We start from the raw sequence: 17,879 nt of genomic DNA on the forward strand, positions 1-17,879 counted from the left end.
TCATGTGGAAGAGTGGAGAACCAAAGGTTGATTCCCCACTCACCATTAAATGTGTGCTCGGCACTTCAAATATCCAGGTTTCCTGCAGAACTCCCCACTACACCAGCCCCGAATGCGCATTGACCTCATTTCTGTTGCTCCCCCCCCCCCTCAGCACACATTATATTAGAACCTGGAAGGAAGTAGACCTTTTAAAAAAAACACGGTTGATCTGGAGCAGTGGGGAAGTGGGGTGTGTGTGTGAATCCAGATTCAAACTACCTGCCCTTGCGAGTGACGTGGAGCTTCCCATCCAATCAGGAAGCAGTGGGATGTGTGCGATGCACGCGCAGTCCTTTATGAAAAATTCCCTGTGCTGAGATCGACGTGGATTCGAAGCAACATGGAATTGTTTTGTGTAAAGAAATATATAACAGCAGTAGACCCTGAGTAATCTGTAATAGTATAGTTATGGGCAATTTGTAAGAATGAGGGAGGGTTGAGATCGGGCTAGCCCCTGGGGTGGATGCACTCCAAAGCAAGAGGAAGGCATAAGGAAGAGGAAGGCAGGAGGCAGCAGGAACTCTCCGGAACTTCAGCTGGCTTTGCCGTGGAGGATCCTTGTTCAGAAAAATTCCCGCCCAGCAGCAGCAGCCAATCAGGATAGCCCCAGAGCTGAATGCGCGTTCAGTGGAGAAGCGTTCAGCTGCTGCCTGAGGCTCATTTGGGGGGAACAAGCTGCAGTGGGGAGCATGAAACCGGGATGAAAAGGTGCTGATTCTTTTCAAACCTGGTTCAATCGACATTCTAAAAAAGAGTGGGAATCGACTCCAGAGTCCACCACTCTTAACCAGTGCACCTACTGGATTGGGCTGCTCTTGGACCCATGGAATTATCTTCCTGGTTCTCCTGGTTCTTCTTAGAGCAGCAGTGGCATAGGAGGTTAAGAGCTCGTATATCTAATCTGGAGGACCCTGGTTTGATTCCCAGCTCTGCCGCCTGAGCTGTGGAGGCTTATCTGGGGAATTCAGATTAGCCTGTACACTCCCACACACGCCAGCTGGGTGACCTTGGGCTAGTCACAGCTTCTCGGAGCTCTCTCAGCTCCACCTACCTCACAGGGTGTTTGCTGTGAGGAGGGAAGGGCAAGGAGATTGTAAGCCCCTTTGAGTCTCCTGCAGGAGAGAAAGGGGGGATATAAATCCAAACTCTTCTTCTTCTTCTTATCCATTATTCTCCAGGGACCTTTTTAACATTTGTAAGAAAGCTTTTCTATAATTCTTTTTCTTTCTTGCTTGCTTTTGGTATTCCTTCCCATTTTTTTTTCTGTTTTGTTGATTCTTGGCTTCTCTTCTTCCTCTGTATCTTTCTTCCGTTACAGCATTTGCTTCACCTGTCTCTTCAAAAAGTACCCCCCCTGTGGCGTATCAATGGAGAAGGCACTAAGAAGGGTTTTATAAAATGTTCATTGCAAATGGGAAGGGGTTGAGTAAAATTGCTGTTCTGAAAACTGACTGCCTACCCATTTTGAACTGCCAATACGTAGAATATGTAGATAATGATAATGGGACATAGAGAGAGAAGGAAAGGGACTCTATTATTATTTTTCTAGAATTGTTCTGGTCCAAGTATAGCACCTCAGTGCTAGGCAGGCTTTATAAATATTTATTATTCACTTGGTACTGGGAAAAATTATTCAGTGCTTTTTTTAAGAAAAATCACCTGAAATGGTCACATCACAGGAACACCTAATATGAATATTTGATAAATAGCTGGTAGGTAACCAGCGTTAGGCATTCGCATTGCTACACAGTATATAATATTTTAGTATATGATTTCTCTCTCTCTTTAAAAGGCATTGGCCCAAGTTTTCCCCTGGAAGCCTCACCTTGTTGACAAAACTTTTATACTGCATTATGATGGAAGCTCATGCAAAAGCTTTTGTGGATGAAAATAGTTAATACTTGAGACTGCAGTAATATCAGAAATTTCTAAAGTAATTCTCTGGTAATATGTAATTGAAAATATCAGTATTTGGAACCAAATAATAAACTTCTGAGCATATAAATACTGAAAATGAGAACTAAGTAGTTATTCAAGAACGGCAGAGAACTGATTCTCTATTACCAGCTCTTAAGAGATTAACAAACTCTGTAACTCAGAACTGGTAAAAGTTCATGAATTATCATCTGAAACCATAGAAATTTGGTTCATTTGAACCAATTACATTATTTCCCAGATGGTTAAAAGTCATTTTAAAATAGCACAGAGAACTAGATTATCTCCTCATCTTCAAATAGCATTGACCTTGTTATGCATTATATCTAGAACAAGGATACACTAGAGCAGTGTTTCCCAACCTTTTCGACGTTGAGGTACCCTTGATCTTGCTCTTCATATCTCAGGGTACCCTTGAGGTTCGTTTGATTTTTTTTTTTTTGCATTTTTAAGGGTTTTTCCCGTTTTTGGTCTGTAGGTGGGGGGAGTAGCAAGCAGGGGGAGGGGAGAGGAGGGAAAGCAGCGTTGACAGACGCGTTGTTTGCCTAAATTTGGCATGGATTGGGGGGAGAGCTCCCTTTAAATCTACCCCTCCAATCCATGCCGAATTTAGGCAAATAAAACAATGCTGGTTTTCAATGTAAGGAGCACATGAGGCTTCCACCTCCCCTTCAAAATCCATTTGATTCTGATGGGGGGGGGGCAGGCAGTAGCATTATTATGGTACCCCTGGGACGTTCTCATGGCACACAGGGTACCACGGAACCCTGGTTGGGAATCACTGCACTAAAGTAAAGGAAGATGCTACATCTGAGTTTGACAAAAGCAATATACCTATTTTGTCTGTGTGGATTGTTTCATATTTATTTACCAAATATCTTAAGGAATCATGGATAACAACAGATAGCAACCTGTTTGCTAGGAATTCAACAGAGAATCATTTCGCTGAAAATCTAGATGTTTGCTAGAGATGCCAACAGCTTGAAGAAAATGCTCTGTCCCTTTAATAGAGGTTTAATGTGTGGAAATGGGAAATAGAGGTCTGTTCAGCATGGATGTAAATAATACCACCTGGTAAATAACATCCCATTAAGCCTCTAGTAAAGGGAAAGGACATTTTTTCCTCCAAGCAGTCTTCAGGCATTTTTATCACATTCAGATCCTGAGGTAATTCTTGAAGGTTTTGCTTTTGAGTGTGGCTTAGGGCAAATATTTTTTACTGCTCTCTGGGGTCCCACATATAGCCTTAACAGATTCTTACAAAAACTCTAATGAAGAATTGGCATTTGTTATCTTTGCTTAACATTCTGTTCACAAACAGCTGCATAAACTCTAGTCATGCTTCAACACATCTGTCAGACCTTTGAAAACCTGTGGGTGAATTTTTAAAAGTACGGCTATGGATTCAAATTAAATTTTCTGCTAATGAAAGAGGTGGGATAATTTCCACCAGATTCCCTCTTCCTACTGCAGAGCCCAGATCTACTTCTCATACTATTTCTGAGGGTTCCCTGTGCCCCACTGAGTACAGTGGATGCTTGAAGAATGGTGGGATTACTGGTATGTCTGCTTTTTTTCAGTGGTTGTACAATCATATTGTTTATGTTTCACTAAGCAGAGTGAAAGGGCCACTGGCTAAACTGAAGACTAAAACCGATTGGGATGTGAGCCTTCTCTGTATTTTTAGGTTACTATTCTGTTTCCCCGAAAATAAGACCTATCACGAAAATAAGCCCTAGCATGATTTTGGGGGGATTTTTGAAGGATGCTTGAAATATAAGCCCTACTCCAAAAAATAAGCCCCAGTTACAGATTCCCCGGCGCAGCTGATCTGGTTACGTGGGAGGTGCAAAATCATGGAAAAAATAAGACATCCCCTGAAAATAAGCCCTAACACATCTTTTGGATCAAAAATTAATATAAGACCCTGTCTTATTTTTGGGGAAACATGGGTAGGTGCTATGAGGGGGCCAGAGATTCAGATCAAGACTTGGGGAAAGGAAGGGAAAGGTTTTGCTGACCAAATAAATCCCAACACTCCCACGCACCATTGACTGCAGAAAGAAAAGAGGCATTAATATTTTGGCTGGTGTTTCTTCATTTCTGGCATTAATAATGCGAGTAGCAATTTCAAGCAATGAACCTATGGGGGCATGGAAGGATTAAACACTTTCAGTCCCTGCAGTGATCTCTGTTTTTATCCTTATCTAGCTGAAAATGAAACAATGGGCGATTCCCCACAGTCAATTTATTGTGTGATACTCACGCAAAAATCACGGTTCAAGCAAGAACTCCCCACGGCTTAAGTGCCAAACATGACTTCATCCCGGTTCTGGCATGCATCCCCCTCATCACACTTTTTTTGGAACCTGCATTGAAGTGCACCTTTTTTTCAATCACACGCTAAAGCCGGTTTGGTGGAGAGAAACGGGACAGATGCGGCTTATTTTCCCCGCCCTTTGAACTGCCCAGCCAATCAGAGCGCAGTGGGCTGTGCGCAGAGCACGCACAGCCTCTTTTTTGTGCCGCGCTGAGCATGGCTATGAAGAAATGTAACTAGGAAGCTACGGTGCAATGATTTTGATAAATTGTTCATGTGTGGCTATGTTTGAACATTAAAACGAGAATAAGAATAACATGAATTTCCAATCTGGGTGGAGTAGTGTTCCTGCTCCAACACAATAGCCTACCAGAGGCGGGAAAATTCTGTCTATGCATCTTCATAGCGACGTAGCTGTGCAAAAAAAAAGTTTTAAAAAGAGTTCCCGCCCCGCCCCGCCCCAACACAACAACCAATCAGGATGAGGAAGAACAGACCTGCCAAGCAGATCACATGTTCATGGGGGAGTGTTACATTGTTTGAAACCACGATAGACATCGAGGTCTTCACTAGACACACGCTGCAGTGGGGAGGGAGAAACAGCTTTTGAAACTGGGATGTATCCAGCTTAATCTCTCAGTGGGGATTCGACCAATATATTCTTTTTTTGAGCTTCCACTTCTGATGCTGGATAATGCCTGTCTCAAAATTGGAAGGGGAGCTGATATTCTCCCAGTAAAGCTGTTGTTAGATTAATTTTGCTGTATGAATTTACAAGCAATGGCAAGAAAACATGGGGATGGGCCATGACTTGCCTGAGATCCCAGATTCAACCCTGGCATCTCCAATTAAAAGGATCTGGTAGTATATGACAGGAAAGACCTCTTCCTGATACTCTTGATAAACTGTCAATCATAATAGACACTGTTGACTTTGACAGACCAGCTGGCTGCTCTATCTACCCAATTAGTATATGGCTATTACTACAGCTGAAGCACTAAACCAAGTCTGAGCTAGGAAATTATATTGTGTTTTAACCCGTTTTCTCATTAGCGCTAAGCATAGGAAAAAATGCTTCCATTATCTTTGAGTTGCCCTTGTATTTATGTTAGTGTCTGTTAATTGTGATTGATCTGCATTTTGAATGAAAGTTTTGGCTCATTGGAAATTTTACACTCATATCACTAAGTCATTAAAGGAAGAACATCTTTCTAGACACATTCACAGGAGGCTGTTGACATATATGCCAGTTTCTGCATTGGCTACATGAACTAGCAGTGGCTTTCATCTTCATGTTGTAACTGCTTGCAGGTTTCATAGGCTGGCCACTATTGGAATTTAATTGGTGGTCTTTATCTAATTCAGCAAGACAGTTTAATTTTATAACTACTATTGGCAGTGTGTATGGATTGTGAGGTTGATGCTGAGAAGGAAGAACTACAGTGCTTTACTTAAAGTGGTAGAGAGTTCTTCCAAGTCACAGCATCTTTTGTGGTGGTCTGTGCAGAAATGCATGAATGGACTGCGTGTTAGGAGAGAAGAGCAGGAAGTATTTGTGCACTATCAGGTCTAGCCAGTGTCAGACTAGGATTAGAGAAGCCCAGGTTCAAATCCCTACTCTGCCATGGAAGCTTACAATGTTAGCCTAACCTACCTCACAGGATCGTTGTGAAGATACGCCTCTTGTTTAATTTGCTAATTGTTAGCCGCTGTTTTTATGTATTTTAAGATGTTTTATTGATGGAGCCAATGTTTGTATTTTACCGGATTTGCTCCTTTTTATTGTTTATATATTATGTTGTTCACCGCCCGGAGCCCTTTGCGGATCGGGCGGTATAGAAATTGAATTAATAATAATAATAATAATAATAATAATAATAATAATAATAATAATAATAATAATAATAATAATAATAATACAATGGAGGGAGTAGAATGATGTAAGCCACTTTGGCTCCCCATTGGGAGAGAGGCAGCATATTTTAAATGTAGATGAATAGATATCTGTTCTGGCCTCATAAACTTTACTGGCTTTTAGCACAGACAACTAAGAAACTGCTTCTACAAATTCTATTAGCTGTTACCTTCACTTTTACCTCTCTACTTTTGGATAGCCAAAAATTCCAGAGAATAATTCAAGACAGTGATACTCATAAATCCTATGCAAGCATGTCGCACCACTAGAATTTTATTTGTGATATTTTCCTAATGTATTGTGATGTTTTCTGCTGGCAAACTGAACCAAGCTTGATGTTTGAATGTGTATAATATGGAAAGCTAAAAACTGAGATACTAATAGAAAATAATGTCCTGGATACCTGATAGGAAGTTCATTCCTCCCACCCACCCACAGTGATGGTCCACTCTGGAAACTGGGACATCTATTAAGTGATGAACTCAGAGGAGACATAGAAATAAATGTAGCTGTAAACTGATGTTACATAAGGAAGTTCTAGCAGGTTGCATCCACACATCATTCGATATTGTGCTATTGTTACACTGTCATGATCATTCATAACTGGATTTTCCTGTTTGGACAAGCCAAGTCATTGCAAATAATCCCTATCGCACCATAATAATGCAATTGTCAGTGATGTGTACTGTACCACCCAGAGAAAAAGATCTTTGTAATTCCAGAAACAATATTTTCAAACTTACAATTGAAGGAGATGTCATAGCAGTATTTAGCAATGCATCTACCAAGTCACACTTGAGTACTTGTTCTTGCATTCCAATTGTCATTTGCAATATGACTGCCAAAGTTCAGCAGCATCTCTTTAAGTTATCGTGAAATAGCAAATATTACCTACTTGGAATTGAAAAGTTAAAGCAGAGTCCATCTACCTCCCTATATACTCAATTTGGTGAGTCTATATAGACTAAAAGTCAAATTATGAAGAAGGACTCCCGTCCCCAAAAGTATTACTTAGCTGGATTGGAAGGCCGAGTGGACAACCCAGTGAGTCCTCAAGGTAAAACTAGAGCTGGGAATTACCCCATGTTTCTCCAAAAATAAGACAGTGTCTTATATTAATTTTTGCTCCCAAAGATGTGCTCAGTCTTATTTTCAGGGGATGTCTTATTTTTCCGCTCCACAGCTGCATGCTCTGGTGTTTGGTTCGACGGGCATGCTTCCAAACAAAAACTTTGCTACGTCTTACTTTTGGGGGATGTTTTATATTTAGCAGCACTTCAGCAAAACCTCTACTACGACTTATTCTCAGGGGATGTCTTATTTTCGGAGAAACAGGATAGCAATGATGGGATAGCATATATTGTTATGCCCACACATATAAGGACTAAATCATGGAGAACTAGAAAATAAAGAAGCTGTGTTACTCATGCTGTTAGATTGAATACACTTGGAAATGGTACAGAGAACTGCTTGAAATGTTGTGTAGTTGCCGAATTCTTTTATTTTTAGCATAGCATAGCAATAGACATGTTTATAAAATGAAGCAGCTGAGATGCAGAACTAGTTTCTGCTTTAAGCCTGGGTTGGGGGGGGGGACTCCATTGGACTGCTATTTCCTCTTCAGCCTGACCCCAGATTGTTTGGAAGGAGTTTCTCACTCTTTCTCCTCCCGAGTCTTTCCCCCTCCTCTTTCCATCCCAGCCTCTGAAGGGTGTTAACAAATTGCATGCAGACTTTCTTATACAGCAACTTTTCCCCAGACTGGTCTCAAAGAAGAAAGCTAAGAGACCTGAATGTCAAGGATGGTATGTTTTTGCTGTGAATTAGCTCAGATCTCTGGACTGTAATGGGCTAGCTGTGTCTCTGTGGATCGTACAGAATGATGGCAGATCCAGGGAAATTGCGCTTGCGGAGATCTTTCAGTGAACATATCAGGGTCTCTACCAACAAAGCATGGGATGTGTTCTGGAAGAGTGCACGAGAAAAACGCTTATCAGGTTAGTTATTTTCACTTGTAATCTGCTCAATGCAAATGGAGTACAGCTTCATTTCATAGCATGAATGCAACCACTAAAATGCACATTCCAAGAGAAGAACCTTAGGGACCTATGACACTTCCTGACATAAGTTGGTACTAATATAATAAGTATATGTGGTTTTGTAACTTCGTGGTTTCTCGGAGGTGTTGTTTGCATGATAGTGGACTAAATAATGAGGAACAATTGCAACATATTTGTTCCCCAGCACTCTGCAAAGTAGCAAACGTTTCTTGACGTGGTCACTGCTTTCATAACCTCTGACGCAAAGAACCAGTTTCCATACACAGTGACAAGCAGATTTAGCACTTAATGTGTCACACAAATATGTTATAAGCTAGATGTGGAATCCTAAATAAAAAGTTAGACTGCAAAATGTCCAACATACCCTTCACTTTGCACACACAACTATTAAACATTTGTTTCCACAAAGAATTGTTATGAAAGCCTCAGAACAATCTAAAACACCTGGATTGAATTTTTCTCTGTAAGTACTGTTTTGGTTGTTTCTGTGACAAGCAGTTGATGTAAACTCAGTCACTCTTAAATCAGCATGTGATAGTGCACAAATATGTTGATATTCTGACACTCAGTGGGGAAATCTGGTAACATCAAGTTAACCCTTGAGAAATGTATTCTAACTAAAATCTTCAAAGAACAAAGCTGTTAGTTACAGGACTTCCCTCTGAAAGGAACTGTGTTTGTTCTCCAGCTGTTTAACAGAACATTGTATTTAATAGCTGAAGAGCAGAATATTCTTCCTCATAGAAAACTGTGCTTGTATATGATTTATTTATTTGATTGTTATCCCACCCTTTCCCAACCGGAGACCAGCTCAAGGCAGCTTACGGCAGTTAAAATATGCAATTAAAATGAATACTCTATATAAATACAGATTTAACATTTAAAATCCTACTTTATATAAAAGACAATGCCCCCACTAGTATCAGTAGTGGGGAAAGTGCTCAGGGAGGAAGCAAAGGGAAAAGAATGGAAGGGGAAAGAGCAAAAAGAAGGGGAGGGGACAGGAAGTGGGAGGCCTAAGCTTTAATGGGATATATGGGATATAATGACTGTTTGTTAATGGGGTTGGGTTCAGCAATCCTTCTCCAACATAAGAGCCAAGTTGAAGGTAGTCTCCTTACACGTCATACGTTGCTTGGTGAAATTGTGGGATAGGGGTAGGATCCAGCCTGTTAAAGGAAAAAAGTAGGCGTACTAATGGAAGATTTAGCTATTGATATATGCTATGGGTATCTGTATACACATGCATAGGATATCTGTAAAGCTAGGCTCCTATAACACTAAAAACTAAGTAGGGCCTACGGTACTTAGCTTGTTAGACTACATTACTTGGGTAACCTATAAATGTCCTGTAGATCTGTTAGGGCAGGTACAACAAACCTGTTGAAAGTCCTGTGAACACAGAGCAAGTGATATCTCAGCTGTGAAATAGCCTGTATAATAGTGGCCAAGCCAGTTAAAAAACCCAGCTTGGACTAGTAGAAATATTAGACTAGGGAGTGGGAAAGCCAAGTTCAAATCCCCACTGATTTGTCCTCACTTGGTGTCCTTGGTCCAGTGACCGCAGTCCAACCTAACCTATTTCACAGAGTTATGAGGGCAAGATGGAGATGGAGAGACTAATACATGCCACCCTGAGCTCCATGAAGAAAGAACAGGATAAAAATGTACAAAATAAATGAAATAATGATATGTATGTGACAAGGCACCTGTAAAACAGTTTGCTTTAAAGTCTGTAAATAGTTTGAGGGTCTGGAAGAGCCGTAGAAGTGAGCAAAGAACCCTTAAGTGAGGTAGAATATAATACAGATAATGAGATAATCCCATTTGTATTTCAGAAGTTAGAGCACAAATAATAGCATCAAGGGAAAGAATGTAGAAATCTCCATGCATGTAGGAAATGATATATAATCCAGAATGTAGCTGTCTTCATAGACCTCAGAGAATCTTGTACATTTTGAAGAAGCTTCAAGAACTTGTGGCTACTGGAGCTGTGTGGAACTGCTGCTCCTGCATTCATTAACTGCAGGCTATTTCTCTTTTCCTGTCTCTGCTCCATCTCTTTCTTCTTACATTTTACTCTTTAATTTATTAATTTTAATTCTATTTGCATCCCATTGCAATTCAAAAGTTTAGAATAGACTAACCAGATAGTCTGTTGTACCTCAGAGAGAAGGATGTGGGACAGCATATAAGCTTCCAGCAAACTGATTTGGTCTGGTCAATGCCTTTGGCCAGATTCTCCTTCCTGTTGCCACTAGGCAGGATCTGCTGTGACAGTTCAGCAATTAGACTTTTTTTAATGAAAGGAAAGGAGAAGCAGGCTCCCACCAGCTGTTGGTCATCTTGCCAATGACTGATATTCTTTCCTTGGTTCTAGTTTCAATCTGCAGTAAAAACATTAATCTTCTATTTCACAACAATAAAACACGCAAATTAAGAAAACCAGACATCTTACATTACAAATGGAGATTTTTGTTCGTCTTGTTGTAGAAGATGAATCCCACCACTTCATCCTTTGCACAACTGCACACCCCATTCTGAAAGAATGTTGAAGGGCTAGATGTCTTCCGTGAAACATCCTGGAATTCCCACCCCATCCTAATCTTTTATTTGATCCCTGCTAAGTTCAGAGTTAACAGTGTTGAAGAACTAGGAATTCATGACTCTATTTATGACTGTCCTTCAGAGTGTTTTAATTTTTTAATACAGTGGGTAATGTTTAATGTGTTGGCCCCACATTTAATGTGAACTTTATTGACCGCATATTTTTACTCCTAAATCAGAGGTGGGATCCAACCAGTTCTCACCACTTCTCTAGAAGTGGTTACTAATTTTTTCTGAGTGCTGAGAAGGGGTTACTAAAGCAACCTCGTTGCCCAATAGGGACTGGAGGTGTGTGTGTGCGGGGCGCCACTGTTTGAATCCCACCACCATCGGAACCTGTTATTAAAATTTTTTGATCCCACCACTGTCCTAAATGCATATTTCAGTAGACACCTCTTTACAAAAACCTTGGGGAATTCCATTCAGTATAGTACCCCACATCTCTATTAATATTAGGAGCTCAAATTCTCCTGCCATCGTACAGGAGGTTAAAGTTACTTCTAGGGTTCTTATGAGAAATGGGAAAGTATGCTCCAGACCCAGTAGGTTATCAACAGGTATAGCAGGGGGTGGGGAGAAAAGGGGGAATAGCAGCTGTACTGAACTGTAATATGAGAACGGTAATGGCACAATTAGCCAAAAAGTAATTATGCATTATTAATAATTTTCATTTAAAATACTTGTATCTAGAATCTCTGAATAAATCTCTGAGGCAGCTTACAATACAAAATTAAATAAAACCATAAAACACAAAATAGAATATGGTTACTAGATTATAGTAACAACATTAAAACAGATTAGAATAAGGTGATAAAACCAAATATAGCAACTAATAACTAATATAAAATGATTAGTCTGGTCAAGGGTGTATATGGAAAGTGACTAAAAAGGTGGGCTATATCTGGATGGGATATTTGGTGCCAGCAGCTACATATGTTTTGTTCTTCTTTTCTATGCCATGCCCCCCTTTCTTATCTTTATCTGCACCCTAACTTTGAGCTGGTGCCGCCTTTTCTGTATCTCTTCAATTCTGTGGCTATGTCAGTGAGATCTGCATAATGTCATCTGGGCTATGTTCTGTATATGGGGGAGGAAGTTTGTTCTGTAATAGCTATATTGTACACTATAAAGGGAAAGGGCTCACAAATTGGCTGCTGGTGCCATAACTGATCCCATATGCTAATATGGCAGATAAAGTTATATTCTTCTAGCTGATGATGTCACAACAGCTATCCATTGAAAACATGTTTCTTAATGGGTGAAGCAATTGGTGGTTTGTCTTATATTTCTAGGCAAAGGATTTTAGGTTCTCAACAACTCAACAGATTGCATCTTTTGCCCTTTAGACATCTTATAGTACCTCTCCTGTTAATGGTTACTACAATAGTTCAGAAACCAGGGCTGCTAATTGTGTCTTTAAAAAGATCTTTGCTCAGCACATGACTACATGTCCAGTCCTTTTTGCTATTCATAATTCTACACGATGCATTTTTCTGAATGAAAAACAATGTTTAGATATTGTGCATAGACTGGAAGAGATCTTGAAGGATGCCTGTTGCTCAGTTTTCTTGCTCCCAAACCCAGAAGGGCCCTTATATCTGAGATTATGTTAATTTTTCTTATACTTTCCATTATGGTTTTGAGGCTTGCATTATTGTTTATTCTGTCCACGCAAAGAGGTAAATGTTGTCTTGCCTTTCTCTTCCTTTTCTGACTGAAATTACAGCTGTATGGTAAACCTATGAATCATGTGGAGAAATAGATACTTGTGGGAGGAGACAGCATTATACAAAACAGAGTACTGTTTATTACATGTGCAACTGGAGACTGTTTAACAATCATTAACCATTTTTGCCTAGCATTTATAGAATAACAATAGCATTCTAACAAATCATTCTCAACATAATATGTTGCTCTTTAAGTGTGCAGTTGTCTTCAGATCCCTTGCAATAGTTGACCAAATTCTTGCTTTGCTTTGCATTTTTTTCTTTTGATTTTTGGTAGAGTCTAAAGAGGATTCTCTGTGTTCTCTCTTTCCCTCTCCTCTCCCCAGCAAAAAAAGAGCAACATAGAAGAAGAAGAAGAAGAAGAGTTTGGATTTATATCCCCCCTTTCTCTCCTGTAGGAGACTCAAAGGGGCTTACAATCTCCTTGCCCTTCCCCCCTCACAACAAACACCCTGTGAGGTAGGTGGGGCTGAGAGAGCTCCGAGAAGCTGTGACTAGCCCAAGGTCATTGCCAATGGCGTGTGTGGGAGTGTACAGGCTAATCTGAATTCCCCAGATAAGCCTCCACAGCTCAGGCGGCAGAGCTGGGAATCAAACCCGGTTCCTCCAGATTAGATACACGAGCTCTTAGCCTCCTACGCCACTGCTGCTCCTCATACACTCACATGTTAAGCAAACAAGCCATTTCTATAAAACCCAATAACCAACATCGTAGTCCTGAACACATGACACATTGAAGGGGAAAGAGAGCATTCTTTCCCTTCTGCCTTTGTGCAATAAGTACATGGAATCCTAGAGACTATACACATAAGCTTTGTGCATTTTGTGGCAAATGTGTTTAGGCAAGGCACAGGGCTGGTGTGCTAGGTCATGAGCAGGCCCAGGGTCAGTGACTTTCTGCTTTTCTGCTTACAACAATATATCATGTAGAAAGGTTTTAGCATGCCAAACAGAATCTAGCATTAACTATGTGGATGTAGGACAGGCTTCCTTTACAATAGGTAGGAGTAGGCGTCTTGAAGTAAATCCTTGGGCATCTTCCTGTAAAAATGAATAACTATCTGTTTGCTATGGAGAAACTAGTGTTGCATTTGGGAACATTCTGCTGTTCCTCTACCTGGTCCGGTGGGTGGGGGTGGGGTATGCTGCCTTTGAGGAGGCTTCTCTAAAGGACTGCAGTGCGTCTCCTGCAACATGCTGACTGCTATTAATGCATACCTCCCATGCCATAATGGTGGCGTTTTATAAGCCCTATAGTTTATTTCAGTCTTAATAGAATTCAAGGCTATGGTAAGGACCCAGTGTAAGTATTTATAATCAATGATCAGATGATTTCAAACCAGCTGCTCTGCTGTTCTCGTCGTATTCTTTTGTAAATGCCATCCTCGTCTTATTCTTTTGTAAATTTCGTTGTGCGTGCATGCTTGTGCGTTATGCTTAAATGCTTATTCTTATGTTACTAGTAGGCAAACAGCAGACCATTCTTCCTCTTCCAATCCAAGAGCATTTTTCTTGGAGGAGCCCTTATGCAACGATCTCATTATTCATATCATAATCTGTTTATATAAGGAATTTTGCTGAGCGTGGAATGTAGTACAATGCAAAGCAACCAGGTCCACAGAGGTCTCCTTTGACCTAATTGTTCCACTTTGAACTCCAAATCTAAGCTGGCATGGAGCTATTGGCTACAACCCCCAATCTCTACCTCGGTAGGATACGTTGCCAAAAGCTGCCATTAATCTTACATGAAATAACCATTTTTCTTCAGCTGGTGGGAGATGTTAGACTATGTTGGAGTTAAAATGAAGCGTTTAAAAAAAATGTTAGATAAATAAAGGATTTAATGGCAATGACAGTAATAAATGGCCAAGTTACTTGAACTGGTTCTATAAATATTTTTCTTTAAGAGCCTTTATGGTCTGTTTGTAGAACGATCCAGTCTTGCAGTGCAATCATCTTAGGTTAATCTGTCTTCTGGAAAATAAAAGAGGCACATGAAGCTGTTACATGGTTTTACATTTTCAGAATATGATGAGTTCCTGTAAGTAGATTCCTTCCTGATCAGGTAATATAAGAGAATGGTTATTAATTGTGTGGTTGCAGCTCAATAGTAGGGCATGAATATTGCAAATACAAAGTCCTAGGTTTGATCCCTGCCAATTCCTGTTAAAGGATGTGGTGGGAAGGAGGTGGAGAAGCGTTGCTTTCCCTACCAGAAAACTGCTACCAGAGTCCTAAACTAATTGCATTAATGGTGCAAGCCATTTCCAATGTTAGTATTTCAAAGGAAAGGTGTAACTGTTGTCAGAGCTCCTCTGGACATCACTGTTCACTGCATCAAAGCTTCATTTGAACTGTCCTTCTAACATCTGGGGTGTTTCACTGTAAGTTACACTTTTATCCCATCTTTTGTCACAATACTGTGAGGCAGTGAAAGAATGTCTAGCTCAATGTCACCCAGTTACTTTCATAGCCGAGAGAAGAGCTGAACCCCGGTATTTCATACCCATGGGTTTGAAGTTCGGATAATGAAGAAAGCTGACAGGGGGAAAAAATTAATTCATTTGACGTGTGCTGTTGGTGGAGAGCTTTATGGAAACCATGAACTACCAAAAAGACAAAAAAGTGGGTTCTAGATTAAATCAAGCCAGAACTCTTCCTAGTAACTAAAATGGCTTAATTGAGGTTTTCATAATTTGGTGAGAAGACAAGAATCGTTGGAAAAAACGAAGACACAACATGAAATGGATTGATTCAAAACAGGAAGCCATTGTCCTCCGTTTGCAAAACTTGAGCAAGGCTGGTAGTGATAGGATGCTTTGGAGGTAACTAATTAGTAGAAAGCTACTTGAAGGCTGTTAACACACACACACACACACACACACACAGAGAGAGAGAGAGAGAGAGAGAGAGAGAGAGAGAGAGAGAGACATAGAAGTCTTCTGGATGGGGTATATGCTTCTGCCAATTAAATGTAACACTTCATGTGTCATTGTCCCCACATAAGGTCGAGCTCTAAAAAGAAGCATAAATTTGTGTATAGGTGACATTAATCATCCATGAAAGCTGTGTTGTATGCCTACAGCATGAACACTACTGTCCCTTACAGTCAGGGCCACTTTCCTAAGTTGTAAAATCAGACTCTTTGGGGAAGGTCAAGCTATCAGATGAAGGGGCAGGTCTGTACATGGCCTTTGACAAAGCTAAGGCCATGTCACAGTTTTAAAAGCATAACACAGTTTTAAAGCAGCAAGGAGGCGAAAGAAGAGCCCATCCTCTTCCCCTCCATCCCATTAGACTCTAGGCTGCTCCAGGGCTTGTAGTACCTTTGCAGAGCATAAGGTGGGGCAGGAAAGAGGGTGCACCAGGTATTCTGAACAGTTGACAGTCACCAGCTCCCAAATTTCTTCTCTCCCTTTGAGTTTTTAGAGTGTGTCTTAAGTCCTGCCCCCTCAGAAGTCTTGTGTGCCCAAAGTCCACAGCCACTATCTGTGCACCATCTTTGAAAGAGGATACAGCAGAAAGATGAGGAATTGGAAGGTCCTGCTGGTAGAAGAGGAAGGGAAGCATGGAGATTAGCAAGGCCAAGGAAGGTTACCTGGGGTCTATGTGTCTCACTGCATAGAACTTGATGTCTTTGAACATCTCTTTGGGAATCTTTAGCTCCCCCTCCGGTTCACTCACCTGCCTTATCAAGGGCTGTGACTCTTCTCTGAGGTCTGGGGTCCTCCCTCTCCCTTCTGCCCACCTCCTAGCAGAGGAATGGGTTGCACGGGCAATGCAAAACAAGCCATCTCTGCCGGGTAATTGAGCCTCCCCCACCTCTGAGCAGCAGCCTAATCGAGGGAACAGGACATGCATGCTACAAAACAAGGCATTTCTGCTGGGCAATTGAACCTCCCCCATCCTGTGATTTTGACTGCATACTGTCACCACCAGATACCTCATGATTTAGGTGGCTGGCAGCTTTCACTGACAAAGTGATCTTCAAGGTCTCTCAAGACTTCTAGGGAGGATCGCAGTATTAAATATTGAAGAGAAGTGAATACATGGCATTATTCTGTAGCCTAATTAATTTGCTATTGCAGTGGTGTTGAAACTGTTTCCCTGTGAACTCCTTGGCAGTCAACTGGAACACTCACCAGCATAACATTTGAGGTACATTGATTTCATCTTTGGTACATTGATTTCATCTTTGCCTTCATTTAAAATAGCAAACTGATGTCTTGTATTCCTAATAAGATGTAGAAATAGTAGAATTGCAGTTGGAAATGCTGCATTTTTCACTGAAGAAGCTAGTTTACCAGTAGATTCTTTGTCCAGTTTTGTGCCTCTAAACAAATAATCCCTTTATCTCCTAGAAGTGCCTCTGGCTCTTGTAAGGATCAAAAGTTCATTCAGTTCTGCAAACATTCCAAAATGTTGTGTCAGGCTTCCACTTATTCCAGTTTGGCCTATGATATGTACAAAATACACATAGTATGAAAAATGGCCAGAGACCCCTATCATGTGCTATGCTATTTGTCATAACGAGGGGAGGGAAAAGGCATTATTTTGAAAAAAGAATGAGTAATAGCAAATACTGGGTCTTGGAATATAAAACAATGCAAGTTGACAGATAGCATTTTTACAATGCTGCCATCATGATTTCACTTTATATATACAACTGTGGGATTTTATTTTACTGTTGATTTGTGGTTAGAAGAACAGATCCCGTTTGAACAATTTTTTGAATAATGCTGAACATTTTTGCCAATTCTAACTTCTTACTATTTTGATACACAATTAAATACTACCCAATTTATGAGACCCTCACAAAAGTGCTTACATAACCAAGTAGACTGTATTGTATGAGCCTGTGGTGAATTCAGAAACAGTCATTCTAAAGGACCACTTCACATATCATGAAGTCCTAATATCTGCTGTTAGATGACATGGGGGCCTTACATTACATATCCAGTGGGAGTGTGCTGCACCTCCTAGACCCGCATGTGTTCTCTTCTCACAACTGTGGTATGTTAATGGAGTTGCCATTCCACCTGTGCTTTCTGAATCCTCAAACTGCCCTGTGTGCCACTATTGGCTCTGCTGTGAATCTTCTGATCCATAATATAGCAACATGATTTTTGCAATGGAGCCACTAACGCATCTATCCATTTTCTGGCAATTGATTGTGAAGCAGGCACTAGTGGTCTAAATAAAAGACGAGTGCACGCACGCGCGCTCACACACACACACACACACACACACAAATATGATGGCTTGGATCCCAA

At 40.7% G+C, this 17,879-nt stretch overlaps 1 protein-coding gene across 2 annotated transcripts in view; it reads left to right on the top strand.

Annotated features, from left to right (window-relative positions):
* The first annotated feature begins 7,970 nt into the window (after positions 1–7,970).
* LOC125428235 (rho GTPase-activating protein 7-like) overlaps positions 7,971–17,879 on the top strand; it is a 109,929-nt gene continuing 100,020 nt past the window's right edge. The window contains exons 1-2 of one of the 2 annotated variants that reach the window (XM_048488001.1): positions 8,147–8,209; positions 16,695–16,764. Coding sequence is in view for 1 of the 2 variants with exons in the window: in XM_048487998.1 (XP_048343955.1) it covers positions 8,092–8,209 (118 nt within the window). In the remaining variant the exon portion in view is untranslated. Of the gene's footprint in view, positions 8,210–16,694; positions 16,765–17,879 lie in introns of both variants that reach the window. The other variant, XM_048487998.1, reaches the window with a different exon arrangement.

The sequence above is a fragment of the Sphaerodactylus townsendi genome, linkage group LG03 (genome assembly GCF_021028975.2).
Source record: "Sphaerodactylus townsendi isolate TG3544 linkage group LG03, MPM_Stown_v2.3, whole genome shotgun sequence".
NCBI classification, from domain to species: domain Eukaryota; kingdom Metazoa; phylum Chordata; class Lepidosauria; order Squamata; family Sphaerodactylidae; genus Sphaerodactylus; species Sphaerodactylus townsendi.